Raw genomic sequence first — 25,451 nt, 5'->3', positions numbered from 1 at the left:
AAAAGGCAAAAGTATAGAAAAAAAATACAGATGCCAAACCACAAGACAGTGGGGGTCCAGTAGTAAAGGAAATGTGTTTATAATTCTCCCCACCACCCAAGTATTTGGGGGGGGGGGGGTGAAACGAATCAAGGGGCCACTCAGACTGAGGGCTGCCAGTTGCCTAATCCTGATCTATAAATATACGCCGAGTCCATGTGCCAGCATGCAACATCTGAGCTGTCGGCTTACGGGGGGGGGGGGGGGGGGTCGGATTCCCACATTCTGACTTGTCATCGACTAAACAGCAGAAGGATTGACAATGTTGGGATTAGCGCTCCTTTTTCCGCCCAGGTTCACTGAAACTGAGAAGTGGATGGGGGGGCTAGTTAGGGGGTCAACGCGCTTCCACCCTCATAAATAGGACGGTGACAGTCATCTTCCCGATGCGCGCGGTGCGGAACAACAGGACAAGTCAGCCATGCGTCTCCCTTACATTCGGACAGCCGCCCACAGCTTTCCCCAGTCAAAGGGTTCTGCACCCACAATTTTACTCTGTTTATGTGCGGGCATGTGTGTGCGTGAATTGCTACTGCTAAATCAAAACGTCAGCGCGGGCGTGTAATGTTCTTGTCAGGAGCCCAAGAAAGCGTCGGACGCGTTTACATCAAAACCAAGTCAAGTCGCTTCGCCCGGTCGCCAAGAATGTGAAGCGGCGAAAGGTCGCGAGGTAAAAATAGCTGCGGTGCGTTCATGAGCTCATTGGACGCAACGCAAGGCCGCCCGAAAGGGCTGTTGAATTGCAAAAGAGTTGTGCGAAAGCGGGCGTGATCCAGATGGGATGCAGATCGGATCCCGATTTGATCCCGAGTGGACAATTGCCAGAGACTGAAATGTACCAAACAAATGCTAAAGCCTGGGTGAAGGTCAACGCTCTCTCGCTGTCCGCTTTCAACTCCAAGCATCTTGCTCGTGCTAAAGCTAATGCTAAAGCGAACACCAACAACAGTGAGTCACTTGTTTTTGTTTTGTCTTCTTGCTCTTGTTAGCACTCATGCTAAAGCTAACAGACACGGCACACGAGTCCCTGGTTCACGTGTGTCCTCGGCCCTCCTTCTCCTCGACCTTGTTGACGGCTCCCCTCCCTGGGCTCTTCTTTCTTTGCTCCTCCAGGCGTTCCCTTTCTCTGGCGGGCCTCCAGGCGCCCCCCAGGTAGCCCAGCGCGTCCTCGGGCCGCCCTCGATCCCGCGGGCTGGGGTCCAGCAGCAGGCGGAAGAAGGCTCGGGCCAGCGGGGTGAAGCGGGCGAACTGGGGCGCCACGGGGAGCCGCCCCTCGGCGCCGGCCGGGCCCCGGTGCGGCGGCTCGGCCCACGCGTCCGCTTGCTCGGCCAAACCTTTGGCCGCGCCGAACCAGCGCAGGTACTTGAGGTAGGCGGCGCAGTCGGAGGACGTGTGCGGCCACGGGTGGGCGCCGGTCAGCGCGGCGTAGGTCAGGACGCCCAAGGCCCAGCTGTCCACGCTGGGCTCCACCGAGGCCCAGACGCGCGGGCGCCGATTTTTGTCCTTGGCCGGCCCGGTCGGCGTCCCGCCCATCGCCGCCGCCGCCGCCGCCGCCGTCGTCCTCCTTCCCCCGCGCCACCTCGGCTTCGGGGGCGCAGTAGGGCGAGCGGTACCACACCTCCGGCACTTTGCTCCCTCGGGCCTTGACCTGCGGGCAGCCACGCGGTGTCAAGGAAAGGCGGCGGGCCGCGCGCTCTCATGCCTACGCACCATGCCGAAGTCTCCCAGCTTGACCCAGCGGCAGGCGGCGTCGCACAGGAAGACGTTCTCGGGTTTGACGTCTCTGTGGACCAAACCCAGCGAGTGAAGGTGGGACAGGGCGCCGCACAGCTGCGACACCACCCGCTGGCACCCGTCCTCCTCCAGGCCAACCTGAGCAAGGAAGCAAGTCAAGTCAATCCGTGGTCATCCCATTGGAAATGACAACCGGAGGCCCCCCTCATACTCACCCCGAATGCACATATTAGTGGACTTCTTACAAATTATTTGTTAATCCCTTTGTGTGTAAAATGTGTTATTTGTTTTTTTTAAATGACAGAAAAAGGAAATTGCTTGGAAGTACAACGAATCCAAGCAGTTACTCGAGTAAAGGTAATGGAGTAAATCTGGCACTCTGAACTGAATCTTATCTTGCTGAGAAGTTGGGCGAGTGCGTGTGCGTGTGCGTGTGCGTGTGCGTGTGCGTGTGCGTGTGCGTGTGCGTGTGCGTGTGCGTGTGGGGCGGTCGTGCCTCGGGTAGGATGAAGTCGTAGAGGTCGCCGAAGAGTCCGGCCTGCTGGGCGAAGACGTAGTGCGAGGGCGTGACGTAGGCGATGCCCAGCGCGCAGCTGAGCGACGGGTGCGTGCAGAACCTCAACGACACGTTGTACTCGCGCAGGAACGAACACAGGCTGGTGCTCGCGCGCGGGAACAACTTGAGCGCCATCGGACTTCCTGCGACGCGCACACGCACAAGTGCGGATGAGCATGATGATGATGATGAGTGTTGTTCAGCTTCAGCCTCACTCACGCACGCACGCACGCACGCACGCACCGCTCTTGTTGTGCACGGCCAGCATGACCTTCCCGTACGAGCCTTCGCCCAACAGCTTGAGCACCTGGAAGTGCTCGGACGTCTCCAACCGGATGAGCGACTGCGCCGTCAGGTGGCACATGTCATCCAGGAGCCGGGCGGCCGCCTACGCGCGCACACACGCGAGAGAGTCAGCGCACTCAAATGCTTGTTTGGTAACCACGGTAACCACATCCCTCGGAAAACAGCTCTCGGGCCTGCACTGACAATTCCGGCCGTTGCTACGGCGACGAGGATTCTGCTTACAAAACATGACGCCACTCGCGTACCGTTTGCAGATAATCCCGAAAAGTCCGAATAAAATTTACGAGGCGGCAACGAGGCGGAGCGCTCGCGGCATGTGGAGCGCGCGTGTCAGCGCCATCGCTGAGGACGCTGAGTGACTTTCGGGGTGACTTTACGGCGCGTGGCAAGCGCCTTCGAGGACGCGCTCGCTATTTGGAACAAAAGCAGCATCGCCAACCCAAGTGGACGAAGCCCCTGCGAACTTGGACCCTCGCCGGGGATCTCTGCAGCCGTTTAGCTCTACTAGTCGCACGACGTGCATGCCTCAAGTCCGACTTCAATGTGGCCCGCTTGAAATGTGCGTGGAAAAACGACTCGTCACGTCCTCCCGTCGCGTGCAATGCATCGCCGTCGTGCATTCCTAGCTGTCAAAAGCTTGGACTTGTTTCCATATATTTGCTTGACATAAATGTTTGCGCCAGAGAAGCAATTCAAAGGCACTCGATACGATTTTTTTTTGGGGGGGGGGGGAATTGCGCCCGAGCAGGCTGATTTTTCCACGGGTCCTTTTACTCGTCATCTCAGTTTTGAAGAAAGATGACAAAAAGATTTTTCTTTGAAAAATCACGAGTCTGAAACTTGAGCGACGTGAGTCCAAGTTCACATTTGCGCGTATTTTCGAGGGCGGTGGCACGACATGAAGCAGCCGCTTTAAGTTTCCATTGTAAAAGTGTTCACTTATCAGCCTGCCCACAGTAAATATTCTCGCATTTCGGAAGCTCCATGAAAATTGCAATCAAAAGACGACATTTGCAACGCCAAGGAATGGACTCGAGTCCTGCACATCACCGTCATTGTGGAGCTGCAGTCCAGCGTTGTGCCTTCAGTCAGCGCGTCCGCTGCAACTGGACCGCATCCGAACCAGCCGCACAACCGGGAGATGCGAGCGAGTCACTCAGCGTGCTGGCACAAATGGGAGCGAGCAGCAGCAGCCAGCCAGCCAGCCAGCCAGCCAGCCAGCACGCACGCACGCACGCACGCACGCTCACATGTGCTCACACACGCGCACACACTTGGCCGTGAGAGCGTGCGTACGTGCGTGCGTAATAGAAGCTGATGGCAAAATCGGTGCCACATGGCAGCTATGCTAAGCGTTCAAAAGTTTGGGTAGGTATTTACACGCGACGTCTCTAAGCCAAATCGACGACGCAAAGCAAACCTTGACAATGGCAGCATTGATCTTCAATAAGGGAGGAAAGGGGACAATATCAAACAAATTTTATTTACATGAATCTGTTTGTTTTTTCAAGCAAAAGGCAAAATGGAAAGCTGGCACGGTCCAAACGCTTCCCCCACAATCAAAAGTTGTTGTTGTCCAGCTGCGACGACGACACCATAATTTGCGCTTCAAGCCTTCATATGCCGCGCCTCCAAAAAATCATTTTTCCTTCTCGTCAAGGATTTCATCAAGAAATTCACGGGCCCGAAGCGTCACGGGAGGCGGCAAACGGCTCATTTGCGCCAAGGACTCGGACGGAGGGAGGCCGCGCAATTCCAAAAGCTTCTTCGCACCCCAATCGAACAAAGGCAACACTTTGGAAAATGTCAATTCAGAGCAGGAGAAGCCTTTGGCGCTAAAAGTGTTACATCGTCAATGGTTCAAAACAACCCCGCCCCCTCCCCCAAAAATAAAATAAGGCCATAAGACTTTTTCAGTTCAACTTTTTTTTTTTGGTTGAATTGTTTTTCAAATCTAAATTCATAACTGAAATGCCGAGTACTCACCGATACTTCTAGTGCTTTTGATACATAACAAAATTGTGAATAAAGATCTGTCTTTCTGACGCAGGCGATGGTCACACCTCCGTCTCATTGTGCCAAGTAGTCAAACATGATTTTTTTTTTTGTTGCCGTAAGTATCTGTGGCTGATATCGACAGACCTCCATGAGTACCTTAAAATGAGACGCAAGACTGATATACAAATAAAACAAAGAACACAAACCAACCAACCTCCAAGAAAACAAAACAAAGCAAAAAGGCTTCTCCAGTTCTCATTTTTCTCCTTCAAAAATTTGGAAGTGAAGCAGGATTTAGGATTCGAAGGGGATTGAAACATATGAAAGTCCAGTTGCCGCCATCCACTTTTGGAGATTTCTCTCAACTCGTGGGGAAGTACGTTGATGCTTTTTGGGATTTTGCGGAATGGGAAGCACAAGACGCGGATCGGACGACGACAAGGTCCGCAAACGAGGGCGCGGGGGCCGGGAGCGGCTCGTCGCTCGGCGCCGGGAGGGCACATTCGAGGCATGGGCGGGGCCTTTGTGACGGCCCACATCCCGATCCGGCCCGACGCCGCCGCCGCCGCCGGGACGAGGACTGCCACCCGTCAAACATCAATGGCAGGAGTTGCCCCGCATGGGCCGACAAATCTCTCTCGGGGTTGCCACTCTCACACATTTTCAGGTGAACCCCCCCCACGCCCCCACAGGTGAAAGATCGTCCCTGACCATTTGTTCAATGAAGAAGCCCAAGTTCATTTAAATAATCCCGCCCCCGCCCTCAGTCATCCGTGGAGTCGGTGTCATCGTTCAAGTAGTCCTCCTCCACGGGCGTGCCCCCGTTTTGCGGCCCCCAGTCGTCGTCGTCGTCGTCGTCGTACTCGATGCTGTCGTTGTCCTCCAGCAGCTCGCGGTCCGGCCCCCCCGCGGGAGCGGCCGGCCCCCCGTCGGGCGCCGCCGGCCTGTCGACGGGCGGGGCCTCGGCGGGCGGCGGCGGGGCGGCCTCGCCGGGCGGCGGCGGCGGCGGCGCGTAGCCCCCGTTGTTGTTGGACAAGGCGTCCCTGCGGCGGGCGCGGTCGTCCACGTTGACCTTCTGGTGGCACATGGGGCAGGTGTCCTGGATGTAGAGCCACTTGCGCAGGCACAGCGCGTGGAAGTAGTGGTGGCAGGGCGTGATGCGCGCCGAGGTGGCAAAGTCCTGGTAGCAGATGGCGCAGACGTCCTCGATGCGCCGCAGCCGCTCGCCGCGCAACTCGGGCAGCGAGTTGATCTTCTGGACGGCGCCGCGGCGGTTGACGAAGGTCTTCCAGCCGTTGCGCGCCTGCAGGTAGATGTTGAAGTAGGCGTGCAGGCACATCATGCAGGCGCGGATCTTGCTGCCCGACTCGAACATCATGGTGTAGGCGCCGTTGCCGAACATGACCACGCCGAACAGGAACTCCATCACGTTGCCCGCCGAGCGCACGTAGTACACGTAGTCGTCCAGCTTCTCCCACAGCGCGTCCGACAGGCCGTCCGCCATGAACAGGCCGTAGACCGTCAGCGACACCAGCACCTTGGGCGGCAAAACGCTTGGCCGTCATGTCCTCCCGCTCGGCCCGGCCGCGCTCGTTCTCGCGCCTTGGCCGATGCACTTTGGCCCAAAACGAATACGCTCGACGCGTGGAACTCGTCAAGCCGCCCGGTCCCGACTAATGATGTCACTCGCCCAATTTCAATGTTTCCAATTTACTACTGGCTTTTTGTTTCATGAACCTCCGGCGGCATTTCAATGGGGCGAAGCCGAGCGACGCGCTCAAACAAATGCGATGGATTGACGCCAAAGGTCCAGCTACACTTGACGTCAAATCGATTCCCCCATTCAAATGAATCAAAATGCCACTCCCCCAAATACACACTTTGGGGCTCCCGCTTTTCTCATGTATTGCAACCATTTGTGAAGGCAAAGAAATCCAGCTGCTTTCTGAAGTGTTCCACCTGCTACATGCAGGACACCTGCCCCGTTTTGCCATGACGGCCAAGCGAGTGACATCATGAGCTGCGCTCAGTCGGGTCGGACGCTTGCCTTGAGCGTGAGCGTCGACTCCCTGCGCGCCATTTGCCTTTTCGCGTTTGTCCCTTGCAACGAGCGGCTCAAAGTGGCCGGGCCGCCGCGGCTCTCCTCGACCGACGCGCCAGGGCAGCATTGCGCGGCGGTGCATTGCGCGTCGTACCTTGAGACAGAGCTCCACGCAGAAGGCGGTGACGGCGAAGAGCCAGGTGTTGATGGCGTAGTGGCGCCACAGGGCCTGGCTGAGCAGCACGGGCAGCGCGAAGAGCGCCGCCGACACCAGCAGCACCGGCAAGTGGCGGCGCCACGAGGACACGTGCGAGGCGCTCAGCGACATCAGCACCGGGTCCGTCATGCCTTGGATGAAGTGCAGGATGGCCGTCAGCAGCAGGCACATGTTGCGGCTCAGACGCACCTGTGGCGACACGCCCGTCAGCGCCCGGCCGGGCCAGCCGCCACCGCTCGGAGGCGCGCCCGCATACGGAATCGCTCGCCGCGTAAAAAAAGGCTTGACGGAGCAAACTAAAGCCGCGTCCTGTCCTACCAGGCGTTCCTCGGGGTCCAGGCCGCTGAGTCCGGTCTGCAGGGCCAGGATGAAGAAGAGCACGGGAGCCACGAAGCCCAAACGTTTGTCCTCCTCCTCCGTGGAGCCTGAGCAAGAGACGAAGGCGGCCGGATGTTAGGCGAGCCAGGGCGGGCGGGCGGGCGGGCGGCGCAGAGGCCGAGCGGGGCGCACCGATGAAGGTGAGGATGCTGAGGCCCAGGTAGTGCGCCAGCGACGAGATGACGGCGCTCATGCCCAGCACGGTGAGCGTGGAGTCGCAGCCGGAGATGATCAGGTTGCTCGTCACGTCCCACAACACGTCCCGGCTCAGAAGGGAAGCCTGACGGGTGACAGCGCGTCACACGCGGCTCAAGCGCGCCGCCGACTCCCGAGCGAGTCCCGCAATCGCCGGGCAAGACTAAGGCGCCGCCGCCGCCGCGCGGCTTTTACCTGCGAGTCGGAGCCGCGCTCGGCGTAGCCGCTCTCCCGTCGCACCGCCTGCACCACGTAGACCAGGATGAGCGCCTGGGCCGTCACGCGGCTCAGCCAGAAGACCCGCAGCACGTCCGGGAAGCGGATTCTCTTCCACGTGTCCTTGAGGAGCAGCTGCAGGCCGTACATGCGGTACATGTGGCGCACCAGCAGGCAGACGTAGCGGCACGAGTAGTAGAACCAGCGGAGGCGGGCGGCCAGGCAGCCGGCCGTGCTGAGGGCCAGGGCGGCGCCCGAGAGCGCCGCCACCAGCCGCCGCGCGTCCGGCGGCAGCTCCATGGCCAGCGCCCACACGGGCACCGTGACGTCCAGCAGCACCAGGGCGGCCGGCCACGAGCGCAGGCCCAAGAGGAAGACGTAGGCCGCGCCGAAGGCCAGCTGCGCGGCGGCCAGGCCCAGCCAGGGCGCCGGCCCGCTCCGGGCCGCCGCCCGCAAGCCCAGCGCCGCTTTGTAGTAGGCGCCCGAGAAGTCGGCGTGCGAGCTGGCGTGGTAGTTGACCAGGACGGCCGCCGCGCCCACCACCACGGCCAGGAAGAGGGTGTAGAACTTGAACAAGGCCTTCTGGGACAGCAGCAGCACCACGCCGGACACCAGCACGCCTGCCAAAGGGCCCGCACCGGTTACGGCCGGCAACTCGGGTGAGCCACGGCTGGCACGCTCGCTCGCTCGCTCGCTCGTCATCATCCGCCATTCCCGACCCGATTGCACTTCACGCTCGGAAATTGAGTGGGCGGTGCTACGCGGGCTCCTACGATTGGCACGTTCAACTGAATCAAACGTTCCAGCTGCATGTTTCTAGAGATGCCGCGATCCTATTGATTATTCCATCTAATCAGCAAAATATCGGCTGGATTTCGACAGACCGGAAAAGCTGCCGGAGTTGGCTGCAGGATCAACTTTCCGCCAATAGAGGGAGCGAAGAGACTATGAAACGGCCGTGTGGAGTTGGAATACGCACGGAATTGGATGTGGACTGGACTGGCGAAGCGTTTCGTCGACATGTTTGCCGTCAACTTCGCCCTGAAATGTTACAGTGGTTTTTTGGGGTCGAGTGCAGTTCTGAAGTACGGTTCAAGTGTACTTGACACAAGTTGGTTGCACACGACTATGATCTCTTCCTCTCCGGAAACAAACTTCTTCAAAGCAGAAATGTCACGTTGAAAAAAACAACAACAGGTAGGACGCACTTGCGTTGCTTTGCGGCCGCTTCCTTGTTCGACTGTGCCCACGTCACAGTCGACCAAGTCATGACGACTCGGAAAGCGGCGACCGTGGAAGCATCACAACAAGTTGCGAGAAGGCGAACGCCAGCCAACTTTTGACAGGTCAACACATGCGGAACGTGACCGACTGCCATCTGCGAGGAAGCTCAAATTTGAAGGTCGCCTTCGGGCGACTGCGCGATTTTGCAGGCCGCTTCGGTGCCGCTGTCAACTTGTCGGCGGGCGTGTGACTGACAGGTGACGTCGCTGCGCGGCTGGCCGACGTTCGCGGGTTGTCGGGCGTCTCGCTTACCTACGACTCGCAAGAAAGCGGCTCCGACGGCGCCGGCCCAGCCCGGGCCGGGATCGTGATACGAGTTGAAGATGGCATCGATAGTGAAGATGCAGGGCACCCGCAGCGCCACATCGAGCACCGCCAAGGCCTGCTGGCCTAGCCGGCCTTGCGCGGACGCCATAGGGCTTCGGGCTCACAGCTCCCGCTTCCGGCGGGACCGGCGCGTCCGCGGAGCGTGGAAAGTCATGGACGTCGCAGGCGGGCGGGCGGGAAGGAAGGAAAGAAGGCAGGCAGGCAGGAAGGCAGGCAGGCTGCGATCTCCGGATTAGCTCAGGCTCCGCTCGCTGTGGCAGCTTCGAGCCGCGGCCGCCATGATGGGCCCCCTGAACTTTTCTGATGCATCTTCTTCGTTGGTGCCAAGAACGCAACTGCACTGCGATGTGAGACGCTGCTGCCGCCCGGCGGCTAAGCGCAGAACTACAAGATTCACCTTCCCACTCTAGGAAAAAAAAACAGCAGGAATTCGGTGCAAATTGTACGAATTGTAACATATAAAGTCACACTTTTCTGTTCCACTCGAGTCACTGTGAAAACCTGAAAGAAGTTGACAACTGACAGCCCATTTACCATTATTTGCAACTCTCACATTTTCATTTTAAATACTGAAATCTCACCAATTTTTTTTTTTAAACATTTTCACAATTATCATATTTTTAGGGGGTACCACAATTGGTGATTCTCATTTTTCATTTTGCAACCCATCCTCGTTGAGAAACTCACCTATTTGCTCATTTTCCAAAGCATCCATCTAATCACAAAATTGCCCATTTTGCGAGTTGCAGATTTCAGAGGGGAGCTTATTCACAATTAGCGATTTTTGGGGGAACCTATCCTCCATTACTTTCTGAAAACTCACCTACTTGCTGTTGTTGTACATCGCTAGCCTAATAGCATAATTGCCTAAGTCAGGCAGGATCAATCCCGCCTCTCTGTCAAGGTCGGCCGAGAACCCGACGATGACGAGCAGTGTGTGGAAAACCTTTAGAGGGAATTAGATTATTTACTCGCCTCACTTGCGTTCGGATTCAGTTCCTGATCCGAGTGTCAAAGATTAGTCCAGGCCGGGTTGTTGGCCCACTCGGGCGCAAAGTCAGCTGGGGAACACACGAGCCAAGCGAGGCTTCCTGGGAACCAAACGGCCGCCCTTCATGTGACATCACACAGCTACTCATCGCCCGATTGGTCTTTGGTCACATGATGCGCGAGAGGCGAGCCGTCCTTTGTCGCGCTGTCGAACGGAGGATTTCGAGAGCTGGGTGGGCGCGTTTGCGCAAGTCCCGCCCGCGCCCTCCCGCCGCCGCCGCAGGCACACGAGCTAAGCGCCGCCCCCGCAGGATGGACGCCTGCCCGCCGGACGTCGAGGCCTTCCGCCGCGAGATGTTCGAGGTAACCAGGAACGGCCAGCAGGTCAACATCACGCTCTACCAGATGATCCTGGAGATCAAGCGGCAGACCCAGATGGACCTGGACGAGCAGCGCCAGAGCCAGCGCGACATCTGCGCCCGCATGCGGGCCATCTCCGAGAAGGTGGACCGGCTGGTGGAGCCGTCGCCCGCGTGGACGCGACTCCGCCACGCCTGCAACCACATCGACAATCCCACCCTGGTCTTGGCCGTGGGCCTGCTGCTGGCCTGCGGGTTCTACCTTTTAGTGCGCTAGGAGGCCGCCCTCCTCGGGGAAAACGGGAAAGGACATTTCTTTGAGGACAGTCGTGTACCAATTCTGGACAGAGTCAAACTCCAAGGACCATCCGGAAACAAACGCACCGGCAAGCTTGCGGCATGATGGTATCGCCCCCGTTATTGCGAAAATCCACAACCCCCCCCCTAAAAAAAAAATTGTAATAGATACCAGATGATGGTGGCAAAGCACTACTCTTGTCCAAATGAAGCGCTTCGGTAGACCCCAACGTGGTTCCTTGGCACCAAGATGGCGGCAAAGAGGTGGTCTTGTACTAGACTGATCATCAGCTTACAAGCACGCCCCAAAGAATGTTTTGCGAGGCTGCAGAAGTGGGGCCATTTTGCCACCAAAATGTTTGGATTAACAACAAGTCCCGGCCTTTTTCCACGTGTGCTCCATGCCTCCGTGCTAGAACTTGTCTTTGTCTCCATTGTATTGCCAATTGGGCATGCGCAGCCCTGAAGCGTCAGGTTTCTACTTTTTGATTTAGTCAACCCTTGTCCGCAATCATTTCCTGTTGTGTCTTTTGATTCAAGAAACATTTGCCATAAAAACTTTTTTTTTAATAATGGCCAATCACTTTACCAAGGGCATACTTGCATACTGCCAGTCTCACAATTTCAGAGGGCAGAGAAATGAAACTAGCGACCCAAACAAGGGGCAGCGGCTGGTAGGTGCTCAACTCGTTGAAAGGGAAAATTGGATACAATGGAGGAAAGTTGCAGGTGTGACGCCAATTCAATTTGGGTGGGGGGATTACGAATTTAGGACCAAAGTCTGACCTTTGGGAGTTTTCTAGGTGACGAGTCCAGTCGCCTCGGTCGAAGTGAGGAAGACCTGGATGACTGACAATCCTCACGGACACAAAGCGTCAAGTGCAAGGCTCACGTAGAAGCCGCCACACACATACCGGACCAGACAAACGTTTTGTTTTTTTCCCCTTTTAATTTGTGGCGCACGCACACGTTTGGAGGCCGCTCGCATTCGGCTTCATCTGCTCGGCGCGTCGCCAGGACAACGCCGGCCGCACGGCAAATGTTTGCCACAGGACGGCTGCAAACGATACAAAGTAGACAGCGGCGGCAGGCGAGCTGGCGCAAATGTCACCGAGCCTCGCGGGCCATCCGACGCTGCCCGTCGTGCGTTTGGAGCGCTGGAGTTCGGACCGGCCGAGACGCTTGAGACGAGGATCGTCGCGCTGCCGATGGACGACGGATGACGCTCGCCTCGCGGCCCAACTCCTTCCTGGCTCGCGTTGGGGACGGCGCGCTCGGCGTATGCGGCAATTTTCTTCTCGCTCGGTTCTCCCTCCTGATCTGCCGACGCCGGCGTGTCTTTGATGACACTCGTACGTGGTTACATTTAGGCCCATATATGTCTTGACACACACCTCAATGTATCCGCAACATGTCCGCGTCAAAAATAATAAACGCCACCTGACTTGACCTCCGTACGCCTCGTCGGGGAAGCTGCAAAAGAACCCGACGCTCATCGATTACGGCGTTGGGAGCAAAGCGCTTCCAGATGTGACAGACACGGAGAAACAATCGGAATCGAAAAGAGCAACGACAACATGCCGAGCGCTTTCACTTTCCCAAGGCCAACTCCGCCGTCCTGGCTTCGCCTTTGTCTGGAAGCAGAACACCGGAGCAGCTTTTGGCACTTGAAGCGTGCAAAAGAAAAGACGCCACAACAGTGATCGAAGGCCACTTTTTAGGGGTGGAGTTTTTTTTGTTTGTTTTTTTTCGTGCGCCTCAGACGCCGCTCTGGTTTGGCACATCCTGAACAAAACGTCCTCCGGGAAAAAAGGCCGAGAGTTAAGCGCGGACGTCCCAAATGGGAAAATGCGACACTCACGTGGCCCGTTCGGTGCTACAAAACTGCCGCGGCGGCTGCGTCGTGGCCAAAGTGTCGGTTTGAAAAGTCTGAAAGCGCCGTCGCCAATCGTCCGGCTCAGTGCATCCTGGGTGCCGAGCGGTCATTCGTGGTTGTCCTCTTCAGCTTGACGCCGCGCCGGATGGCCAGCAGGAAGTCGTCCACGCCGTCGCCGTCCGTCTCCTCCGGCAGCTGGGGCAGAGGACGTCGCTCGGGCTCGGAGCCCCGGCCCAGATCCGAGCCGGGCCAAAAGGTTCCGCCGCTCCCCGGCGGGAGAGGCGCGCTGGGGGCGCACGTCCTCCCCCTGGGGAAGCCGGGGTGGTCCGGCACGGCGGGCGTCCTGACCGGGACCACGGGCGGCTTGACGGGGATGGGGCCCGAAGCCGGCCCCCCCGACGGCCGTCGCAGGTTGGCTTTGGAGGACGGCGTCCGACGAATGGTGGCCACCCCCTGCGGGACCACCGCGGAGGGGCCGGGGGGCACGCCGGGCCGCTTGGACCGGTGGGGTGGGCGGCAGGACTGAGAGAGGTCGCCGGGCGACTTGTCCACGTCGGGATCGGGACCGTCGCCTTCATGATCGGCTCCCGTGGAGAAGAAGTGGCGGTCTGAAGAGGACAAACGCCGCGTGAATACGCGTCACGCGAGTGACGCTAGGCCTCGCGCGAGTGACGCTAGGCCTCGCGCGAGTGACGCTAGGCCTCGCGCGAGTGACGCTAGGCCTCGCGCGAGTGACGCTAGGCCTCGCGCGAGTGACGCTAGGCCTCGCGCGAGTGACGCTAGGCCTCGCGCGAGTGACGCTAGGCCTCGCGCGAGTGACGCTAGGCCTCGCGCGAGTGACGCTAGGCCTCGCGCGAGTGACGCTAGGCCTCGCGCGGCTAACGCTAGCCCCGAGGCTGCCCCGGCCGAGGCCCGAGAAAAACTACTGCACACGTCAAACTTGCAACCAGCGTCGACGGGTCAAGAGTTGTGTGCCCTAGAATACAAATAGGCCACGCAACTAAATATTTATTCATCACGATCATATTGTACAACGCCTACAACATCGTGAATTTGATTGATTGACTATCAAGCAATATTTGTATTTCCTGTTTTGTCTTCAAAGAAGGCAATGTGGTGAGCGATGCCTACTTAGCATAGCCCCAGTCACAATATGAAGCCGGGCCCGTCGGAGCCTCTCAATCGCCCCCCCCACACCCCCCCGCCCGGTGCCCACCTTGCGTGGGGCCGGCGTCCTCCGAGCAGCACGGCGTGTTGGTTTGACTGCTGTAGCCGCTGGAGCCCTGCAGCGAGTCCCTGCCGGAGGCACGCAAGTCCAAGCGGAGACTGCGGGCCAGCGCCTTGGCCAGCTCCACGTGGGCCTCGCTGTCCTCCTGCACACACGCAAAAAGAGCAGTTGCAAGAAGCAAAGGCGGCCAAGCTCTCACCCCGATGCTGACCATGCGAAGGAGAAACCTTGGAGGAGGTCGGAGGGCGGCTTGCTTTGCCTCCTTGGAGATGGAGCTCCTCCCCTGGAGGCTCAGCGCTCTCCCTCCTCCCCTTGGCCCTCCTCAGCGTGCTCAACAAGGCCCGATCGGACGGCTGGGCCCAGTCCTGGCAACGCAAAGCCCAATTGTCAATGACGGCCTGTTAGCATGTTGCTAAGCTAAGCACGCAAGAGTCAGTCCGCAAAGGAGGCAACTCGACTCTCCTTGCTTGTTGAAGACATTTCAACTTGACTGCCAAAAGCGTCCTCGGTCCGGAATCTAAAAGCACACGAGACCACCCGCCAGAGACATCGAAATTCAAAGGTGGAAAACTGAAGAAGCCTTTCGTCTTCAACGACAGAGAAGAGTCCAGGAGCCTCCGTCCAACTTTGGCCGATTGACAATCGACTAACTGACGAGATCGCAGACGAGCAGCGCGGCGACAAGTCGGCCAACCGGATGGGAGACCGAGAGACCGAGAGGACGGCGGGGATGCCCGGGAGGTGGCGCTGGGGGCGGAGCTCAGGGAGGGGAGCTCAGGGAGGGGAGCGCAGGTGGGGGAGACGGGCCTCTCGCCGTGGTGCGAGCTGACGTTTATGAGTGGCGGGCGAGGATGGATGCAAACACGCCTGACAAAAGGTTGCCTTCAACTAAATCGGCTAAATCCCGATCGATCGCCACGGCGACGTGTGCGCGTCACTCGATTCACCTGCGAGGGCTCCGGCGACTTGGACCGGCAGGCGTCCTGCGAGATGAAGCCCGAGTCGAGCGAGGACACCGAGGAGAGGCGGGCCGGCGTCCGCTGCGCCGCCGCCGAGGACGAGGACGAGGACGAGCCGCGGTAGCGGAAGTGCGAGGCGGGAGAGTGGCAGCGCGAGCCGCTGGAGCGAGAGTCGCTGCTGGTCACGCTGTTCAGGCTGCTGCGGGGCAAAAAGTGGCCGTCAGTCGCGCGCCGCGCGCCGCTCGCCGCTCGCCGCGCTAGACTTGCGACTGGCCGCCAAGCCGAGCGACCTGCACATGCTGGACTTCCTGGACACGGTGGAGCTCGGAGATGAGGGCGGAGTCTGATAGCGGCGGGACCACGCCTTCACGTCCACAATCACCTGTGGCGGAGGAGGAGGAAGATGAGCAGGAAGAGGAAGATGAAGAAGGGGGGGCACCTGCCTGTTCGCTGGTGGGGGGCAGCTTGTGCGGGTCCATGGTCAGCGTCTTCAGGTCGTCCGTCAACATCTGAAGGTGACTCATCTCGCCAAGCATGGACATCTCCTCCTCCTGACACACGAGCGGCAACGCGCACACGCATTCACGATCAACATACACGATGGACACAACAGTCAAAGGGGTACACCAGCAAATGACACACACACACACACACATGCATCAACTACGCACACATCCAGTAAGCACAAAACAAACACGCGCATGCGCGCACGCCGGGCAAGTCAGAATGGCGTATCTGCGCGTGCGCAGGTTGCGGCTGACCACGACGGGCCTGAGCATGGCCGCCAGGCAGCAGAAGCGGCTCCTCTCCTCCACCAGGGCGCGCCGCAGGGCCTGCTTCTCGGCCTCCTCCAGCAGCAAGAACTTGTCGCTGACTTCCTGCTTGGCGTTGTGCAGCTGCGGACGCAGCTCGCCGCGCCCTGCGCCCAAAGCACAAGCGGCGCCAATGCGGAGTGCGGCGGGCGCCGGCCGGCCGCGCTCGGCCGCTAACTTACCCAAGACGTCGGCTGGCGATCGCCGAGGGGGCGGAGCCACAAAAGCAAAAGTCAGCAAGAGGCAATTTGGCGGCGGCGGCGGCGTGTCGGCAGCTCAGCTGACCTTTCTTGGCTTTCTTCTGCAGCTTCAGCGTGTCCGAGGAGCGCTTCTTCAGCTCCTGGCGCGCTTTCTTGCACTCTGACACGATCAACACGCACGCGCCACATGAAGGACGTGCACGCAGGCAGGCAGGCAGGCAGGCAGGCAGGCACGCACGCACGTACCTTTGGCGTGGTCCTTGTCCAGAGTGTTGGCCACTCTCTTCCACTCCTCCATCTGCTCCTGCAGGGGGTTGATGAGGCAATCCACAAACAACCTGCACGCGCCAGACGGGCCATCAAATCAGAAGCGGAGCCAGATGGCGTTGCCATGGAGATCGGGGAGGGGGCGCCGCACGTACGTGGAGAAGTGTCGTAGTTTGGCCTGGATGCTGCGCTGCCGCGTGCACATCCTGGTGAGCGCCGAGCCGATGTCCCTGGTCGCCCCTGGCAACCAAGCACATTGCAAAACATTCAGTCTCGCTCAGCTCGCGACCACCAACGACGGCTTTCTTTCTTTCTTTCTTTCTGTCTTTCTTTCTTTCTTTCTTTCTTTTTTTCTTTCTTTCTCTCTTTATTTCTTTCTTTCTCGCTTTCTCTCTTTCTTTCTGTCTTTCTTTCTTTCTTTCTTTTTGGCCACAACTGAGCGTCCGCAAGTGAGGTGCCGCTCCGCGCGAGTGTCTTCATTTTGCCAATGTCCATCTCAAAAACAGCCACGCGGGCCTTGATTGGGTGAAAATCAAAGCGAGGAGAAACGCGGCGCACGCATGTCTGACGTTGCTCCCGTGAAGACAACGCGCGGCCACGCTTGCAATTTGCTGTCAGGCTGCGGCCACCAAGCTGCTGCTGCTGCTGCATTGCACCACTGACAGCGCCCCCACTGCTGGTGCACGTGGGGATGCCTTGAGGGGGAGTGCGTGTGCGCCCGTGCGCGGCGGCACCTGGACCTGTCCCGCGAGCGTCAGGTGACGTGCATGCGCGCTTTGATTTGTTTGCAGACCAACATTGACAAGTGGAGCGCATGTGGCCGTGATCGGCGGCCAGACGGAGGGAATGCAACGCCTCAACACACTTCCAGAATTCTTGGCCGACAAGATGCCTCGGTACGGCATCAAAGCACTACGTTTGTCTCCATGAAACACGTCAGCTCACTTCAACATACTTTCTTGGTACCAAGATGAGACATGCTGGGCGCAAAGCACTACTTTTGTCCAAATGAAACTCATTTGCCAGCAACATGTTGCAATAGGGCATCAAAGCACAAGTTTTGGTGAAATGACACTCCTCCACTCACTCCCACATACTTGCTTGCCACCAAGACGGAGCATGAAAAAGTGACAAGGACGTGCCACCATGCGGTCGGCACGGCTGTTTGATGGAGCAAACGTGGGGTCCTACCTCGAGCGCCGGTCGCCACGTCGGCCACCTTCTGGAAGGCGTCCAGGAAGGCCGCCACCGCCGTCGCCGTCGTCCTGCCACACGCACGCACGCACGCACGCACGCACACACGCCAGCTGGTTATTCTGCACTCGTCCTCCTGCCAACGCCGCTCCTCTGGCGGGCCCACATGTTGGAAAAGTCAAGCCGGTCAAGCGGCGTCCGCGCTAAAGTTCCCCAAAGTCGGCTCGTCATTTGTCGCGCAAAACAAAGAGCACCTGCGACAAATCTTCACACCAACGTTACTTCTTATCTTTGCAAAGAGGTGAGAGGTCAGCCGGCGCCGCGTCCAAGGCGGGGCCGGCTCCTGGGCCGTTCGAGCCAACGACAGCCGAAAAGTCCTTCTGGCGAATCCGAGGGGAAGCGTTCGCTTCCGCGCTCGACTGTCTTGGCCGGGCACGAACGGCCGGCCTCAAGCCACGCCAACTTAGGCCGCATCAGCGAGCTGCCGCTCAAGCCACCGACTTTCTGGTGACGGGCGAGGCTTGACGCGTCTGAAAGCGATTGCGAGTCGCCCGCCCCGGTCCAGTCACGTGAGCCGAGGCCCCGCCTCCACGCCCACCAAAGACGGCGAAAGCCGGGTTACCTGAGCTGCGAGTGCAGTTTGCTGGCCTTGCTGACAAAGTCTTCCCACACGGGATGGCTGCCCTGCGAGAAGAAGAACACGACAAAGATGACGTGGGCTTCCGCCCCCAAAATCTTGTTTCGGCGCTTTGAGTGCAATTTGCATCGTCGGCGAACATTCCTCCCGACGCAGCGACAGACGGTGACGCGCACGATGCTGCGGCAATCTGTGGAAGCTCGGCAGTCTAGCGCCAACTACTGACAGGGAGGACTTGTCGAATGGGTTGCGTTTACCTCAAGTATCGGCGGCCGGCATCGGCAACCTTGGCAAGCACGCGATACGATACATGGAAATAAGGTGGTAGCAGCCCGATAGCCGCTCTCAATATCCGCCATCACTATCGAAGGGTCTGAGTGGGGGACTGCGAGGCATCCATTGATGGATAACGTGGACAAATATCTTATGCCTTCAGAAGATCCATTCTTCTTCTCCAATTTCTCATCGATTGAAGGCCGTGTCTCAATACTTTTGTCCGTCTGCGGAAGCGTCGACCTGTCGTCTGACAGTTTTGCCCCCCGCGTCACTCGTCCTCGTCTCCAGCTGTGCCGAGCTGCGCGGCCGACCGTCGCCATGGCAACACTGCACAGCCGCACCAGTCAAAACGTGCAGGGGGGGGCTGTTTTCCGACTTGCGGTTTGTATTTTTGGGGGGCGGGGTGCTGTTTGTTCTTCTAGCTTTGATGGCGCTGCCATTTTTGGAGCCGCCCTCCTCGCGATGCGACGCTCTCGGCCTGGGTCCCCCCCGCCGCATCCGTCGAGCTGCCGGCACGTCAAACGTCGCCGTGGCAACAGCAGCCGTCCAAAGGACCCTGAGGAATCCGCGGCTGCTGTTTCGCAATTGTCGCTCCCGCTCCTATTCGATTGGCGACGCGAGCGGTTGGGATGCCCAACGCGTTTCCATGGCAACGAGCAGATGGAGACACCAGTAGGAGACAAAGCTTCTCCTCTTGGCGGCCTTGTGCTCTCGCAGGCATGACAACAAGAATCATGACAAGGGTTGTTTTATTTATTAATAATAATGATAATTATTTTTGAAGGCGGCACGGCGGTCGACTGGTTAAGCACGTCCACCTCACCCCGCAGAGGTCGCGTGTTCGAATCCGATTCTTCCTGTGTGGAGTTTGCGTGTTCTCTCCGTGCCTGCGTGGCTTTTCTGCGGGTACTCCGCCGACAACATGCACGCGAAGTGGACACTCGAAATTGGCCCTTTGTGAGTGCAAATGGTTGTTTGTCTTTGTGTGCCCTGCGATTGGCTGGCAACCAGTCCGGGGCGCGCCCCGCCTACTGCTCCGGCACGTTCCTTGTGAGGAGAAGCGCCTTGGATCTTGGATGGATGGCTAAAATTTGATGATGAAAGAGTTGAATTCAAATATCGATCAAGCAATGGAGGCCTAATGGGTGACAAAGTAAGACAAGAATGTAATTCATTGTCCCCAAAATGCCATCTCCCAACAAGTGACTGGTGGCCATGAGTCAACGTCAACGACAAACAATGGGCTGACTGCTCTCCTGCAACTATTACGGGCATGCAGACAAGCGCAACAAAAACTACATCAATGGGATTCTTGCCTTCATGGAGAAAAACGCAAGCCCATCAAAGTTTGGGGAGACATTGACAAAAGCAATTCCGGATTATTGTCCTGATCACTGCAAAGCTCTCGATTGGGCTGCCAAATAGTGGACCGGGAGAGTTCCACGACAAAAATCACTTTGTCGTGGACAGCAAGTCTGGAAGGAGTGGACCATCCGAGCATTTGGACCTGCGCCATTTGCAGCACCTGTTTCCGAGGCAGCGCGAGGGTGTGGCAAAGTCCTCGAACAAGACACCAATGACGTCAGCTGATTACGGCGATCATTTCGATGCTGCTGCAAATGCTGAGAATCATACCTTCATGTCCGCTATGACGTTCTGGAAGAGGCCCCCCAACGCGCTGCACTCCCTCTCCACGCTCTCCATCTTGACTCCACTCAAGCGCTACAACACATCCAAAAATGATTTCAAGGACGGCAGCGGCCGGGGCTCTCTTTCAGTCTTCTTTTTCCCCCCGGCTGACGGAGCTCCAGGGGCGGTGTCTAGTGGGCGCCCAGCGGGGATGGAGGCGGTGTCCCCGCGGGGAGGAGCAAGAGGAGGAGGAGGACGAGGAGGAGGAGGAGGCGCGGAGTGTGTGGGGCGAGCGGGGAGGACCGCCGCCGTCTTCGTCATTTTCTTTTTCCACGATGTTGATGAGCCGCGGGGACGCGCCACTCAGGCGGACGCGAGCGAGCGCGTCACGTTGACCACGCCCTCAGATGGAGGTTATTTTTGGGCCAGTTGTCGGAGGGCACGTTACGATTCTCGCATTTGACATTGAAGTCAACTAAAGCGCACCATCCTGACACTGAGTCGACGTCCTTCCACAATGTTCCACTATCACCATGTTGCATTCGAGCACTCGCCCCACCTGCGGATGACACGAGAAAGTAGCCAACAGATTTAACTGCGGTGCACAGCACCTTCTAGTGGACAGTGTACAAAATACAATTGTCTGCTTTGAGCAGCCCTGTTCCCGTGTCTCTTGGTGGGTGCCACAGTATTGAGAGAATTATATCAGCAGACAAAAATAAACAAAAACAGTTTGATTTTGTTTGGAAGCAAATATTTGACGCCCTTTAATTATTTAACACTAAGTTAAAATTGATGTATTGATGTAACAATGTATTGGATTTGGTTAATTTTGTATAGGAGACCCTCTTTGTTTCGTTCATTTCTTTGCATATGTGTGCATATATGTTTACATTCATGCAGATATAATTTTTTCTTTTTGTAAAATAAAAATAATTGGGGAAAAAAATGGTTCATGCAAGGTCTTGTGACGAGCTCCAACGAAGATGTCATGTATGTGTCACGTGATGTCAGAATGTTTCGACCATGACGTCACGTCGCAATGTCACGACGTCGCTCGCTCACGACGTCTTATTTTGAAAGTCGTTCCCGGAAGTTACGGCAAGCAGGGGGGCGGAAATTGTTGAACTCTTATGCAAGTGTGGCGGAAGTTGTGACTCGTCGAGCTGGGCGTGTCCGCAACAAACGGACTCACTGGAGCGAGCGCGCTAGCAGTAGCAGCAGCAGTGCTTGCAAACGAGTTGAAACGCGAAGGTGGGTGCTGCTTGTTCTCACTCCCTGCCCTTGCTTTTTCGTTGTGCTTTGTTGTTTTTGACGAGCAACGGGTCGTTGCTGAGCTCAAGCTAGCCGACGGCGTGTTAGCCGCCGCTGCTAACCGCTTCTGCTAACCGCTTCCGCAATCTTTCGCCTATACTGCGGAGTCTCCTTGGCTCGTTCGCGTGGTCGTGACGCAATTGCGCAGAGCTTGGAAGCTGGCATTCTCCAACCGCTTTCAAGTCGATCGTGTTTTCCAAAGGCTGCTCTCGATCGCCGCAAAACGCAGCCGGCATGCTCATCACTTGGAATGCATCAACTCACGTATGTAAATGCAGTCAAAATGTCAGCAGCCGCTCATTTGAAAACGACGACGACAACAACAACAACAACGTCTGGACATTTTCAACACAGAATCCTTTCTTGTGCATCATGTGACGTGTCTTCCGCTTTCCACTCAAACATGCGTGGAAAGAAGCAAATGAAGAGTTGAGGCTGAGCAAAGACTCCAGACGATGTTCAGCTGCAGAGCCCACTTAGGAGCCTTTGAGACTTGGTCAAAGTCACAAAATGGGCGTTGGAAGCGACGGACCGGAAGATGGGAGACACGCTAGCGCCACAAGTCACCGTGCAAAGTGGGAACCTCCCCACAAATCATTTGGACAACCATGGACAATTGACCACATCCGGGTACCGCACCCGGTACAATACCTGCTCCCGATACTCGCCCGTCCACACTGAGGATATTCCGTCACTGCAGCTCACCGTGAAAAACAAAAGTGGATGATGGGAACGTCTCTTGCTGCTTCTGACGCTGTGGATTTGAATTTGTCTGTTTCAGCCTTACCATCAGATGTCGTCCGAGTGGTTCTCGTCAAAGAGGAGGAGGGGCAGCCCTCCCACATGAAAGAGGAGGTCAAGGAGGAGGCCGACATCAGCGGCGTCCCCGTCAAGCGCGAGCAACGAGATGAACAAGAGCAAGCCGAGCGGCCGCTGGTCGGCGGCTCCGACCTGGCCGTGCACGTCCGCGTGCACAGCGGGGAGAAACCCTACCCCTGCTCACTGTGCGCCGAGCAGGGCCACATGAGCCGACACCTGGCGGCGCGCTCCGGGGAGAAACCGTTTGGCTGCCACGCCTGCCGGCAGCGCTACACGTGGCAGCTCAAGAGACATAAGTGCGAGGCACCGCGGAGGAAACGACAGACTTGATGACGTGGGCTTTGCGGGTTTGGCCTTTGAAGGATGAAGGAGGGCATCCGCATCTGGAAATATTTGCGTTGTGCTCGCGGCGGCCTCCAAACGTGTTGCCTCGTTGACGTCTGCGTCACCTTCATTGCGTCTGCCAGCTTCCGCCGGTGGCCCTTCCAGCTTCAAACTGATTCCAACTGGGAGTTATTTTCAAACAAGCTCCACAAGTGTGAAACCAAATCGCACTTGGTAGAAACAGAATCTCTCTTGGCTCCAAAATGGATGACAAAAATCTTAATAGGCGTAGGTCTGTTTTCTATTGAAACAACATACAGAAGAGCATCTTTCTATATTTTCATTTTGAAATGCACGTGGGAAAGATCCACTGCTCAACTCCTTCTTCCACATACTGTAAATTCCCACTCACAGCTGACACCAATGTGCTGCTCAGTAAAGCGACACCAAGTGCAAGAAGTGATTTTGTGCATGCATCGAGTGTGCATGAGCAAGTTGATCTCGATCGTTCCGAAAATGTCCACTTCAAAGTCAAGCCTGAACGGCTGCCTTCTTCCCAGTCCGAATTCGGCCAATTTGACATTTTCTTCACAAATCGATACCGTTGGTGACAAATGTTGCGCAATCTGCGTTTCGCTCTTTGACAAATGATGACACGAATACATGAGAAAAAGCGTTCGTAAGAAGGCAGAGCGTCAGAGCGTCAGAGCGTCAGCTTACTTGATCATTTGATTATTGGCAGTGGCAACGAAATGAAGCTGTTCGTCATCGTATCGACAACAACAGGGAATCATTGCCGCTTTACATTTCACAATAATGGCGGCGCGGTTGTGACTTGCCGTTTTCACGTCGCTCCAACAAACCTCGGCGTGTGCATTTTTTTCTTTTTACATTTTATTTTGAAACGTGTTTCCGGAAGTTCCATCAAGAGCAAAAAAACGTCAAGAAACGGGCACCAGTCGGGGCAAAACAACAACAAGCAACGCAGCGGATGGAGCTACACGCGCAGGCGCTTTTGTCGCGTCATGCCAACGTCAAACGTGAAGGTTGGTGATATTCGTCAATGCCGTCGATGTGTAATCGAGGATTGAAATGCGAACGACGCAGAAACGGGCTGGCTGCTAAGCTAACGCTAGCTGAAGCCTCCACACCACACCAAAAAGTTGCTGCGGTCTTCTTGCTTTGTCGAACCAAGCGACCGATGAAATGTTTCTTCAGTGGCCTTTCTGTGTTCAGGATCAATCGCAGCATAAAAGAAAGGAGAACAAAAGAATCCGCTCTGAAAAGGAAACAGTGCCAATTAAGGCACCGCTCGGCTAACGATTGCGATTGATTCCCGTTCGTGACTGCTGAACATGCACACGATGGCGCAAAGGGAAACCGGTCGCACGCCGCGCTTGTCTTGAAGCCAAATGTTGATTTCGTGCAGACGGGAACATTTGTGACCCGTTTGTTCATCAACCTGGCTCAGCAAGTTTGTCCTGTCCCGGGTTTATTTCCAAGCGTTTGTTTGTCTTTCAGTTTTGCCATCGGACGTGCTGAAAGTGGTGGTGGGCGAAGACAAGCGGCCGACGCGCCCCCGCGTCAAAGAGGAAGGCGAGGAAGACGATGAGGGCCCGCCCATTAAGGAGGAAGAGGAGGAGCACGACGTCAGCCTGCAGGCGGACCCCGACGCGGCCCGTCTCCGCGTCAAAATGGAAGACGAAGCCCCTCGACCACTTCGTCGGGCGGTGTCAAGCCGTCACATGGCCACGCAAGACGTCTGCTCGGAGGCCAACTCGCTTTTCCACGGCGAGGCAGCCGAACAAGAAGAAGAAGAAGAAGAAGGAGAATCGCCCCCCGACACGGACGATAGCGACGGCAGCCGAGAAGGTCGCGGAAAGGACGAAGCCTTCAAATGCTGCGAGTGCGGCAAAAGTTTTGGCAAGCGCAAAAACTTGAGCACGCACATGTCCCTCCACAGCGGAGAAGCTTTCAGCTGCTCGTTTTGCAGCAAAGCCTTCAAGAAACGCTACAACTTGCTCATCCACGCTCGCGTTCACACCGGAGAGAAACCCTACGCCTGCTCCGTGTGCGGCCTCAAGTTCTCCCAAAAAGGAAGCTTGGTGCGACACGCCACCACTCACACGGGCCAAAAGACGTTCACATGCTCCGTGTGCAACGTCAGCCTGTGTCAGCGCTCGGACTTGATCGTCCACTCGCGCATTCACACCGGCGAGAAACCTTTCCACTGCGCGCTGTGCGGCGCTCGCTTCTCCCAAAAAGGCAGCTTGGCCAGGCACTCCAGGACTCACACGGGAGAGAAACCCTTCGCCTGCTCCGTCTGCGCGGCCGCTTACAGTCGCAGGTCCGCTCTGCTCCATCACGAGAAGACGCACGGCGGCGGCGAGGGGGAGGGGCTAAGGAAACGCCATGACGCGGCAGACCCGCAACATCCAAACTGACCTTTGTTGTTCCTTCTTGTGTAAAATCAAAGTGGAAAAATCCCTTTGGAGTGATTTGGGAGAATTCGATCCATCGGTTTGTCTGCTAAATGCCTTTGTAGGCATTTGGGAACAATTCCAAACGCACTTCACCGCACAGCGATTTTGCCCCAACGATTAATCAAATACTCCCGAATCACTATAGTGGACTATATCTTTAATTTAAAAGCCTTTCTTTAGTCTCGCAACATTTTCTAGAAAAGTACTACCTTTTTATTCACTAATATTTTACAAACAGGGTAAAAAAAAAACACATTCCCCCCCCCCAAACAAAACCTTTTGTCAAAACATAAGTGACACTCTTCCAAAGATGTGTTCTCAACTATCAACTCTTTTTAAAGCACACTTAATCCAGATGAATTAAAAAAATGAAAACTTAATTTGATTCTCAATTCATTACGATGTTTTTTTCCTCACAGAAAACAAGGTTTTGTTTTTGTGAAAGTATCACATACTTTTCTGTGCAGAATTTCTTATTTGACCTCTTGGTCTTACT

General features: G+C 56.8%; 3 protein-coding genes and 1 pseudogene across 16 annotated transcripts; 1 reads left to right on the top strand and 3 right to left on the bottom strand.

The window, feature by feature from the left end:
• Positions 1 to 256: 256 nt before the first annotated feature.
• LOC147131791 (serine/threonine-protein kinase SBK2-like) lies at positions 257 to 3,276 on the bottom strand (annotated as a pseudogene). The gene is made up of 4 exons (XR_015082102.1): positions 2,573 to 3,276; positions 2,270 to 2,472; positions 1,750 to 1,911; positions 257 to 1,687 (listed from the first exon to the last, which is right to left on the bottom strand). The product of XR_015082102.1 is annotated as a serine/threonine-protein kinase SBK2-like (transcript).
• Positions 3,277 to 4,099: 823 nt separating this feature from the next.
• rnf139 (ring finger protein 139) lies at positions 4,100 to 9,539 on the bottom strand. Its single transcript, XM_086013796.1, has 6 exons — positions 9,217 to 9,539; positions 7,660 to 8,300; positions 7,402 to 7,549; positions 7,210 to 7,316; positions 6,829 to 7,080; positions 4,100 to 6,170 (listed from the first exon to the last, which is right to left on the bottom strand). Exons 1-6 carry the CDS (start codon positions 9,377 to 9,379, stop codon positions 5,397 to 5,399), a joined length of 2,085 nt encoding a protein of 694 aa, XP_085869922.1. The 5' UTR covers positions 9,380 to 9,539; the 3' UTR covers positions 4,100 to 5,396.
• Positions 9,540 to 9,547: 8 nt separating this feature from the next.
• Positions 9,548 to 20,592, bottom strand: LOC147131789 (protein MTSS 1-like). 13 transcript variants are annotated; one of them, XR_015081980.1, is made up of 14 exons: positions 18,368 to 19,984; positions 18,096 to 18,157; positions 17,471 to 17,544; positions 16,435 to 16,519; positions 16,259 to 16,350; positions 16,098 to 16,172; positions 15,762 to 16,006; positions 15,444 to 15,551; positions 15,291 to 15,382; positions 14,989 to 15,199; positions 14,269 to 14,406; positions 14,030 to 14,186; positions 12,799 to 13,421; positions 9,548 to 9,697 (listed from the first exon to the last, which is right to left on the bottom strand). XR_015081980.1 is itself a non-coding variant. In XM_086013792.1 (14 exons), the coding sequence occupies exons 1-14, from the start codon at positions 20,088 to 20,090 to the stop codon at positions 12,895 to 12,897; spliced, it is 1,857 nt and encodes a 618-aa protein (XP_085869918.1). In that variant the 5' UTR covers positions 20,091 to 20,592; the 3' UTR covers positions 12,641 to 12,894. The 13 variants fall into 13 exon arrangements, 12 of the variants coding, with proteins under 12 accessions (XP_085869918.1, XP_085869917.1, XP_085869913.1 ...); XM_086013792.1 differs by lacking the exons at positions 9,548 to 9,697; positions 18,368 to 19,984 and adding an exon at positions 20,022 to 20,592 and having other exon boundaries at positions 12,641 to 13,421; positions 14,989 to 15,196; positions 15,762 to 15,919; positions 15,995 to 16,006; XM_086013791.1 differs by lacking the exons at positions 9,548 to 9,697; positions 18,368 to 19,984 and adding an exon at positions 20,022 to 20,590 and having other exon boundaries at positions 12,641 to 13,421; positions 15,762 to 15,919; positions 15,995 to 16,006.
• A 528-nt stretch (positions 20,593 to 21,120) lies between these two features.
• On the top strand, positions 21,121 to 25,219 carry LOC147131788 (uncharacterized). Its single transcript, XM_086013797.1, has 3 exons — positions 21,121 to 21,269; positions 22,111 to 23,518; positions 23,994 to 25,219. Exons 2-3 carry the CDS (start codon positions 23,464 to 23,466, stop codon positions 24,914 to 24,916), a joined length of 978 nt encoding a protein of 325 aa, XP_085869923.1. The 5' UTR covers positions 21,121 to 21,269; positions 22,111 to 23,463; the 3' UTR covers positions 24,917 to 25,219.
• Positions 25,220 to 25,451: the final 232 nt, after the last annotated feature.

Source organism: Filicampus tigris, chromosome 18 (assembly GCF_054856515.1).
Source record: "Filicampus tigris isolate MCC_2025a chromosome 18, RoL_Ftig_1.0, whole genome shotgun sequence".
Lineage (NCBI taxonomy): Eukaryota > Metazoa > Chordata > Actinopteri > Syngnathiformes > Syngnathidae > Filicampus > Filicampus tigris.
The sequence above is the reverse complement of the archived record's forward strand: the minus strand, read 5'-3'. Positions and strand labels throughout refer to the sequence as shown.